This window comes from Crocodylus porosus, unplaced genomic scaffold (genome assembly GCF_001723895.1).
Source record: "Crocodylus porosus isolate Cpor-Errol unplaced genomic scaffold, CroPor_comp1, whole genome shotgun sequence".
NCBI classification, from domain to species: Eukaryota; Metazoa; Chordata; order Crocodylia; family Crocodylidae; genus Crocodylus; species Crocodylus porosus.
Window position 1 is genome coordinate 37,089,085 of NW_017728915.1, and position 10,426 is coordinate 37,099,510.

Below are 10,426 nucleotides of genomic sequence, written 5' to 3' on the forward strand. Positions count from 1 at the left end.
AGCCTCTGCGATGCTCTTCATTCAGCCAGCAAATGGGCAAATGTGTGCGACTAAGCAATGGGCTTCACCAGTGCTCAGCCCAGAAGCATAACCCTCCGGGGAAACCCCAGCATTCACGGGAGGTTGCCGTGCTCCCACATCCCATGCCTTTAGCACCAATTTTGCTGCAATGAGGGCACTGTATGAGCCTCTCAGCTGTCTGTTGAAAACAGCGAGTCTCTACCCCTCACTACGGCAGAAAAAGGCTTGGGTAGCAAGTGCACATCCGAGGCTCAGAACCCAGAAGGCAAACCAAGCCCTGCTCTTATTCCTACTAACATTATAACGAATGATGATGATGACAACCTCCTGTTTTAAGTCCTCTGCCTGGCTTCGGAGGCCCACACTCCCCGTCCCTTAACACTGACTTGGCAGCTGGCTCCCCAGTTCCCTGTCTCAGTTTAGAAGCAAATCCACTCAGCCACTGGCAGCCAGCTCCTCCTCAGACACCTCCCATGCCCTGCAAGTTATAGATGCAACTCCCTTTTCCATTTCCGCCAGACCTGGCCTAGGCTTTCCTGGGCAGTAGGAACATGTGCAAAGAGCTCTGAGCGCTTATTGGCAAGCCCAGCTGAGAGCGGCTCGAGGGAGGGCTTCGGTACAGAAATGGGGTTTTCCAAGGGGCAAGGAGGTGGGGTTTGTAAAGTCCTCAGAAGTGCAATACAGCGGCTCCATGGAGCAACATTGCAAGATTTTGGCCGTTTTGCTTGGATTTTTCATGCTTTGCCTGGCCAATTTTCAGTGAGTCCTAGTAGTAGATGCGATGAGATGCACGCGCACCACTGGCATCCACTGAATGGATTCAGAACTGTGCAACAACATGTCAGAGACCCCATACCGCTAAACACTGACAGATTCTCCAAGAGCTCACCTGGTGGTGGCATGATCTACCCACACTGCCAAAGTGCTGTCCCTATGACAGGTAACGCAATCACACACGCTGGCCATCACATTCCCTAAGGGGACGTGGGTTTGTTACCGTCCTAACCTATACGGCAAGCTTCCTGGCACCCCTATCGTAAGACATCTAGTGCACACGCTGGCAGTGCCACCTTACCCTGTTTGTCAGCAGAGTTAACGTGTGTATCACACCAACCTTGGTAACCTTACCTAGAAAGCAACCTGCCAAACTCTGCACACTGGCTCTCCCACCTATAAATGTTTAAAGGCTGTCGATCTGCTTAAATAATTTAAAAATCTATTCTTGCTGCTGCTACAAATGACTTCTAACCATCCCCAATCACTTACTTGCAAGCTGAGGTGCTAAAATGGGAGGGTTAGGAAACCGCATGCCAGTGGCATGTCCATGAACTTATTTTCTGTCCTCCACAGAAGCAGTGATCTCGTCCTGGGGCTGCTGCGGCACGAGTCATCCTGCCAGTTCAGCTGTCCTCTCCTGGGGCTGTGGGCATGACTATCTGTGTTACACCCCATGGCTTACCCACTGCTGCAGAATCTAGTACCCGAGATGGGAAACGTTGCCATGTCTGGATCTTTGCCCTGCCACGGGCTTGTTTTCACTGCCCACCCCCTGATCTGCCGCCTGTCCTCTCTTCTCACACAAGACAGTATTTCACTTAGGGTTACAGAAGTTGTTCTAAGAATAGCTATGTCCAAATCAAAGTGCCTCAGAGTACAACTATTATGTATAGCAAACTGAGTCAGTAATGTATAAGGGCACTACTTATGCTAGAACAGAAAAATTGCACTAGAGAGAGAGGAAGGGTAAGCTACTAGTATCGAATCCCACTTTGAACTTAAAGGAGCTAACGTCACAAGAACTAGCAATGAAACATGCCCCTCAAAATAGGTGTACAAGGTGTAGAAGTGAAGGTCCTTTAAGTTTTCACAGATTTCATAGACATTTGGGCTGGAAGGGACCACGGAGGATCATTGAGTCCAGCCCCCCGCCCCAGGGGCAGGGAGTCAGCAGGGATCATAGGATCCCAGCAATATAAGCATCCAAATGTGTTTTGAAGTTGTTCAAAGTGGGCGCTTGAACCGCCTCAGATGGCAGTCTGGTCCAAACCTTGGGGGCCCGGACAGTGAAGAAGTTCCTTCTTATGTCCAGCCTGAAACGGTCACAGTGGAGTTTGTGACCGTTCGATCTTGTCATCCCTTGGGGGGCTGATGACTAAGCATGATGACTGTTGGGAGTTTCTGACTTTGAGTACTGAAGTGGCTCTTTCTGATAGCCTTGAACATAACCAGTTTGGAAATCTGAATGACGCTGAATAAACTGTATTGCAGCATCAGGGACCTATGGATAACACACTGATCTGAGAACAAAATGAGCATGGTCAGGCCAATACTGGGCTAGCCATGGCAGCAAGTTCTCTAAAACCAAACCAGGCCTGAAAAGCTGCGACATTCAGCTCTGAGCTGTGTCCAAGTTTCCAAATGCCAGGTTTGGATTTGGGACAAGATATCGAGCCCAGTTCTGCATGTGGGCCCTGGCAGGACTTTTTTTCAATAGAAATGGGGCCAGTCACAGCGGTGTGTTAAGACTGTCTTTGCAGAAGATTATAACCAAGAGGATGGCAGTCACATTTTCCTCATGTTTTCAGGGGACAGGACTAGAAGTAAAGAGTCCAAATATAATGCAGTGGGGAGATTTAGATCAGCTATCAATGAAGGTGGTTATACTTTAGGACCGGTTCCCTGGAAGTCGTGGGATCTCCATTCATGGGAGCTTTAAAGCACAGATTCGATGCATTTTTTGGGGGTGTTTTAGAGAGGGAATGATCCTGTCTGGGACCCCTTCTACCCCTATTTTTCTAGGACTCTACATTCATCATAAAACAGCCTGCTATACAGGGAAGCCAGGCATCCTATTTGTGCAACCCTCATCTTGCTCCACGACACAGTAATGCAATGCAGTGCCCGTACTGATCCAGTGTCCAGTGACAGCCAGAGCCCATCTTGATCTCTGTTTTGAATCCAGAAGCTAATTTTAAATTGGATGACTCATGCCTCTCTGTTTTTTAAGGACACAAACAGTAACTGATCCTCCCACCGCCTGCCCTCAAGTGCAAACACATCACTGAAATCTTGCTTCGCCCCTTAACGATTTTCAGCCCCCGTTAGATCCAAAAGAAATGAACAGAGCAGTTAAATATATGGGAGGAAATGTGTTCTCCCAAAAATACAACCCTGACCTGGAATTCAGGAAGGGACTAGAAGAGCGAGTGCTGCCCCTGTAAGAGGCTAATGGTGTGGGCTTCTCTCATTCTCCAGGTGGAGATGTCTCCACACAATGCAACCCATGTTTAAAGCCAACAATCACTGCTCACTTTTTGCTTTGCTTTTCCCAGGGGGAACCACCTGCAGCCTCTCACATGCAAGAATCACAATGAGAAGAGCAGGAAAAGGCTTCCCAGCTCACAGCTGAGAGATCCCCTCCCGCCTCCTTCTTCCCCCTCAAGCCTGCAAGATTCACAAGCTGGACAGCAGCAAACCATTTTTAACAAGGGTTTTTTTGCCTAAATTGTAACAGCAAGAGTAGGGCTGGGCAGGTACCTTGCTCATTCCACTCCCCATGACAGCTCGATGCAGGTTCTCGCTCAGTCACCTGCAGAGAAAAAGCAAAACAGGCCCGTGAGATCCACCGGCTGCCAAGGTGCATACAGCTACAGAGGAGAGTTTGCAGACACCCAGGAAACTCAGCTCACTTACCAGTGGCAGCAGCTCTGCCCAGGGCTCAGCCTCTCCGTGGGACAAGAGAACGGGGAGGACTGCAGCTGCGGCAGGGAAGAGGATGAAATACGGTTCTCAGGACGTGCTGTGGCTCAGGTTTCTCTTCCGGATTCCCTGTCTCTCTGGGGCTCCTGCCCACACAGCCAAGCTTTCTCAGCTAAGTCGCTCATCTCACTGTCACTCCCCAGTGCCACCTGGCTTCCTTTATCCCTGGAGCTCACAGGAAGGTGATCAAAAGCCCCAAGGCAGCACAGTCAGACAGTAACAGGACACCTTCCCCAGTGCGGCAGGGTAGCATCTCTGCTGCAGCCTGGCTCTTTCCCCTGCCAAATATTGGAATCTTCCCTTCCCCCTTTCAGGATCTGCTCCAGGTATTTGCCTTCGCTGCTCTCCCCAGTAGCAGAAGCCTCCATCACAGTCAAGTTTCCCATTGATTAGTTTCCTTCTGGGTCCAAATTCCTTACCATTCTGTTAAAATCAGCAATATTATTCCTGACAGCGCTGGGCTGAAAGCAGGATTAGGGCAAAATTCTCTGGTTGGCACTCATGGAAATGCAGAATCACTTCATTAAATCACATGGCATTTTGATTCACGCTTACAGGCATGAGATTGGAATCGGGCACACGTACTGTAACAGAGCATCTTCATTTGGACCCACACTGAAACGACAAGTAATGGACCATGTATTTGCATAAGAGAAGGCTTACGGCATCTGTTCCTCCCTCCCCGCAGAGTGGATGAGACAAACTCTTCTCTGAAGCAGCACAAGATTGGATTTCCACCACCCCCACTCCTGAAATCTAAGTTTATAAAATGGATATGGGTAATTGCCTGCAAAGGATGGTCAAGACAGCTGATTGCTTGCGTTGCTTTTCCTCTGTGAGCACTGTTAAAGTCCTGATATTAAATATTCACCTTACAGCCTGGGATGGAGCACTCGAGTTAGGAAAATCTCTTGTGAGGAGGGTAGTAAGGCACTGGAACAGGTTACCCAGAGAGGTAGTGGATTCTCCATCCTTGGAGGTTTTGCAGACCCAACTAGACAGAGCCTTGGCTGGGATGATGTAGTTGGGGCTGGTCCTGCTTTGAGCAGGGGATTGGACTAGATGTGACCTCCTGAGGTTCCTTCCAACCCTATGATTCTGTGCCTAAATCTGCTTCTGAGTGGACCAAATTATCAAGAAGCAGTCAAAGCAGTGTGGGGGGAGGGAAAGGGAAGGACACCCAGCTCTAGCTTCCCATATTTTACTGGGAGAAATGATCCAACACTTTAAGCATACATAATACATTCCCTACATTTAGCGAACTGGCACTGCAATGCACAAAGGACAGCCCCCGGTAAACTCCTCACCAACCTTCCTTTCCAAGGCAGCAGAACAGTCAGCTTTACTGCTAATGCAGTTGAACCAACTGCATTGCAGCCATCTCTAACACACTGCCCCCAAAGCACCACATTTTAGGTAAGGGAAGATTTTTCAAGAGCTCAAATGTTTGAACCACTCCCATGAAGTCAGTAGGACTGCCTGTGGCAGCCTTCCTCCAACCACTATGCATGTTGAACAGGCCCTGTATTGAACAAGCTTTGACCATGGCTTAGACAGATACTCTCTAGTCCCTTTCCACGCTCACATTTCATTTAATGCCTAAGTATCTCCACAGCCCTCCTCCCCCTTCCATTCATGCCATTCACATGCAAACAGGGAAGGAAGGGAAGTATTATCTTCACTTCTGAATGCAAGGAAAAAGGCTGAAATTAAAACAATCATTTTTATAGAAGTGGCCCCTGAATGTAGATACCCAATTTTAAACACCGAGGACAAGGCTTTCCTGAAGCACAGCAAAACTTATACCAAAAGGCTGCTTTTGAGCCTTCTGGACTAAGCAATTTGCTCACAGAAATGCAGACCATGTATGAGATGCTTCACGTGGCACATGCCAGAGTCATCAGTGAAGGACCTAATTGTATAGCATAACGTTAGACAGACATGAATTATCTACCTTGGGTTTCCTATAGCACGAAGTCCCCGTACTGTGAAAGCATTTTCAGCTGTACTTTGTCTTTACCTCTCCTAAATGTGAGGCCCCAAATGCAGTTCCTCTGTCTCTTAGTAGTATGGGAATTGGATCTAGGAAAAAGTTCTGCACTTTTCTCTAATACAAGGCAGTGCTATGCATGTGTTTCCACAGGAGCAGTGCTGCTGCCATTCCTCAGAGAAATGGGGTCTAGTGCTAGGAAATGTTCCCCTCCCCTACCAGAGCATGAAAGCAATGAAGGGGAACTGAGTTAGAGTGAGTTGTCAACCCCACCCTTTAAATCCGTCACCTAATCCAAACCAGATTGGTTCTTGCAACTATGTTGAGAAGAATGAGACTGTCCCAAAGAGAAAGACACACGGGTCATGGAAAGTGATCTGCTTCTCTGCATACTGCAGGCAGCAGCACTAATTTCTGATTGGATATGAAGGAAAAAAAAAAAAACAACAACAACAACCTTTCCCAGACACTTCAGTATCCCTCTGTTATGACCTTGGCACAGAAACTGCTAATGAAAGCTTGGAAGTCCTGCTACCAGACAGAAGTACATGAGCAGAGCACTGCACTACTGCAGGAACATATAAAAAACCCGCAACTCTCAGCACAAATGAATGCAAGATCACATGCTGAAGTTTTTTAAACTGCATCTTTAATCTTGCTCTCCAAGAAATTAGATCCCCTCTATTAACTGGAAAGATGAGCACTTTGTTCCCTTTTGCCAACTCTAATGCTGATCCATACATCAAGTCATGACAACATGGTAGTGTTTAGAAAGGACTTTGTCCCTTAGCAAATTACAGCCAACAATGAAAGCACTTAAGATCAATATGAAAAACGTTCAAGTAAACCAGATGTTTATTAGCATGTATATTGAAGTGGAGGATTTCTTCCAGTACAGAAGCAATGAAGTCACAGATACGTAATGGAATCATTGCAAATTTAAGCAGAACAGGTCCAGTGGTTCCAGGAGTCATTTTATTTCTTCCATTCGTTCTTCTCATAATCCCACTTGGAAGAAATGCCTTCAACGGGATTAATTCTCATATCCAGCATTCTCTTGGTCTGCTTGGCCACCCAGTCTTCAGAAAGGGTGTGAGGGACAGGCGTAAAAACTGCAATTCAAAAATCAGTTGGCGTTTTGAGATACAAGGGAGTTAGTAACTTTTGTGCCTAGGGAATGGAATATGCTCTTCCCCATTCTCAGAGCAACTGCCCTATTGCTAGTATATGTTCAAATACCCACCCAGCATAGGTCACCTGAGAACTATTTTGAAATGCTTTTGCCTTGTTTCCTGTAGATTCTGAGCCTCCTGTTACAGCTACTTTACCAAAGGTATCAGGGACAAAAGCCAGCCTTCTCCTGCTAGCCTAATGACTCACTGCTGCACAAAGCTAGTTTGACTGCAGTGTGCACATGATGGGCGGAAGACCTGCTTTCTCATCTAGCCTGGAGATTTTGAGCATGAGAGGAACCAGAGAGCAGTCTGACACAGCAAGAAGGCTTAGGGAGAATCTGCTGTTCTTCATTTCTTTGCAAACAGAACCAAAATGTGCAGGAAGGGATGAAGTCAGACTCTGCACAGAATTGCCTGAAATTTGCAGAGTAGTAGAGCAGTGGGATGGCTGCAAGATAGTTTCCTCAACTACATTTTTCTGCAATTGTAGTCCCCAACTGCTTAAGTCATTTATCTGCAACTGTAAAGCTCAAAAAGCCTCAGGATTTTGTGAATCATCACTTGGTGACCAACAGTAGTAGTTATCAGTACAGTGCAAGACTAGAGTCATCACTATAATGCAAGACTAGAGTTTTGGCAGTTTCCAAGTTTTCTTATTTTATTTTTTGTCTGAAGTGCACAGAAGCTTTGGGATGGGAAGGATTTAAAACTACTAAGGTGGTTCTTCCAGGCCATTTACTTACCATACTTTTTCTCCCATATGAGGGCCAAGCCACAAAAGCCAAGGAAGAAGGCGGTGGCACCAAAAATGGTCTTCCACTCCTTTGTTCCCTTGTTCATTTCAGCAAAACTCTGATTGAATTTGATACGATACACTGAAAAGAAAGTTTCAAAATGTTCTCTTTATTCTCTAGGGTGCAAACATTGTAGACATTCAGATAGGCCTCCCCTTTGCAGGGATGAGAGATTTGTAAGGCCAGTTCTAAAACACAAGGATGTTATAACAACTTTGCAATCAAGCTACATCTTTCATGCAGAAAGACAGGCATTTCACATAGGTTAGTCCATGCTGTTGAACTGCACTGCCGGCTCTGTAGATGGAGAAACCAATGCACTAGCAAGAAAGATCTTTTGCTGGAAGTCTTGCAATAAGTCTGACAGATTCACCCACCAGATTTGTTTGAATAGGAATGGTTTTACAGCTATGCGAGTCACGGTATCTGGGTCTTATCCCTGCTTCTAAGAAAGCTATTTCTGTTCCGTTATGAATCAAGCCTCATAGCTTTTTTAAAAAGTTACTGGAGGCAGCGAGGGCAGATCAAATGTTTCTTGTATTTAAGAGATCCTTCAAAGAGACAGCACATCATGGCTTACAGGCCAACTACATGCATCTAGAGTCATTTTAATAAAGACACTACCACCGTCTGTGCCAATCCTGTACTGTAAAGCCCTCACTTAATACCTGGACCAACAGACTTTCATCTCTCCCATCACTTTAACCAAAATTAGGGCAATGTTTATGCTAGTTTCATACTTTATTACAGTTCTGTGCAATTAATATGATCAGCCATTGTTCAAAGTGGCAAGGTACAAGACCTTCTTGAACTTCTGGCAGTTGGCCCACCACAGAACACAGCACCATGTAATGTCAGAAGAGCTGGGTTAGATAAGGAGGAGTCAGGAGGTGCAAAGTGTTAAGCCAAGTTTGAAACCTAGGTTCACTTTCCAGTTTCACTCTCCTTCAGCCAGCACCTTTATCTACAGCAGTGGTCTCCAAAGTGGGGTGCGTGCACCCCAGGGGGTATGCAAGACGAAGATATTAGAACTTCTATTTCTATAAATACACATATATTGGGAGTGCGTGCTCAAATTTTTTACTGATAGGGGTACACGATCAAAAAAGTTTGGAGACCACTGATCTACAGGATGTAAGGGGCTTTGTCTGAACCATCCAACTGCAGGACTTAGACACACATGGTGGCTGCAAAATAGAAGGAAAGTAGAAAGAGGGAAAGACAGGAGATCTAAAGATCTACCACACAAAATATTTCCAAGGAAGGCAGGAGTAAACTAGTCATCCTTGCTGCGCATGAGTGCAGGATATGGCCTACACACCAGTCCGGCTTAAGAGAGAGACCTCTGAAAAGAGGACTCTTAAGAAGAGCTATTGGCTGAAACAGCTAGGTACTCAGAAGCAAAGACAAGGATCATGCAAAGCAACTTTGAAACAGCCTCAAGTTGCTAAGTCAGCACTTCTAACTGCTCTAAAACCTCTACCACAGAGCCCTCAAAAGATGTCCAGCTGTTTAGTGCTGCAGCCAACTGCTGATCCTGCACTCTCTTATCTGCTTCAGTCGATTAATGCCCCCCATCCCCCGCCCCCGGCACCACCAAGTATCTCTGCACTGCCTCAAGAGTTTCAACCCGCAAAAATCCATTTACAGGATTAGCCTTAGACCCCCTTACTGCATTTTGTCCTTTCCCAGGAGCATTTCCATCAACAGTGATTGCATAAAAGATCAGATTGGCAGCAAGAGGGTCGATTGGCTTTCAAAAATGAAATACTTACGTGCAACTTTCTCATCAATGGACAGGGCGTTCCATGATGCCTTTTCCTTTTCCTTCAGGGCCTTCTGCTCAACAGAGAGATTCTTCACATATTGTGCATCAGGCAGGGGAATGTTACGAACATCCACGTAAACTGGGAGGCTGGCGTCCTCCGTGCCCACAACTACTGCTGTAAACAAGGGTGGGAGGAAAGAAAGGAAAATTTAGAATTTTTATTTGACATACTAGAGCCAAAAAAATTGAAGTCCTATCAGCAACAATATTAAGATCCCCCACAAATAAAGCAGATGTCAAAGAGTCTTAAAAGGGAAGTGTGCTTCTAGACAAGTCATTTCCCCCCCACTGCTGTTGTAGAACAAATATAATCTCCTTGGTTTATTGTTATCTTCATCCAGATTACCTTATGTATATCTATCATACAGCAAGGAAGAAAAGAAGGATTTTAAAACTTTTTAAAATACGAAGTTGGGGGGGGGAGGAGCGGTCCTATCTTCAGGTATCACACCTCCCGCTAAGTACTATTCTCCTTGACATTTCAAATAGTGGATCTTCCTTTAAGTATTTAGGAAGTAACCAAATTATGTTTTCCTTTACAATTTCTTCTAATCCCCTCTCTCTAGACTGATTCCACAATCCCTGAAGTGCTAATGCTGTTCTCTGACACCACCTACTGGCGATGGCACAGATTAATAACGTGCTTTCAATCACTCAGGCACTTGTTTCACCATTCTTCGTTTCTGCTTCTATTGTCTTGCTTCCACCCCCTTCACGTAGTTTTTGCTAGATACCCGTCTAATATTCCATAGTCTTCAAACACAGAAAAGTCATAGATTTCATAGACATTAGGGCTGGAAGGGACCTCGGGAGATCATCGAGTCCAGCCCCCTGCCCAAAGGGCAGGAAGTCAGCTGGG

The 10,426-nt window shown here is 45.9% G+C and overlaps 2 protein-coding genes across 3 annotated transcripts in view; both read right to left on the reverse strand.

Annotated features, from left to right (window-relative positions):
• LOC109310682 (dual specificity protein phosphatase 22-A-like) overlaps nucleotides 1-3,619 on the reverse strand; it is a 35,181-nt gene extending 31,562 nt beyond the window's left edge. Inside the window, exon 1 of the mRNA XM_019535970.1 lies at nucleotides 3,559-3,619. Within this exon, the coding sequence (XP_019391515.1) occupies nucleotides 3,559-3,579 (21 nt within the window). The 5' untranslated portion in view covers nucleotides 3,580-3,619. The remainder of the gene's footprint in view (nucleotides 1-3,558) is intronic.
• Nucleotides 3,620-6,397: 2,778 nt separating this feature from the next.
• Nucleotides 6,398-10,426, reverse strand: part of LOC109310684 — a 6,140-nt gene continuing 2,111 nt past the window's right edge. For both annotated transcript variants that reach the window (XM_019535972.1, XM_019535973.1), the window contains exons 3-5: nucleotides 9,515-9,679; nucleotides 7,689-7,820; nucleotides 6,398-6,882 (exon numbers count right to left, since the gene is read on the reverse strand). In XM_019535972.1, the coding sequence (XP_019391517.1) occupies nucleotides 6,746-6,882; nucleotides 7,689-7,820; nucleotides 9,515-9,679 (434 nt within the window). In that variant the 3' untranslated portion in view covers nucleotides 6,398-6,745. The remainder of the gene's footprint in view (nucleotides 6,883-7,688; nucleotides 7,821-9,514; nucleotides 9,680-10,426) is intronic.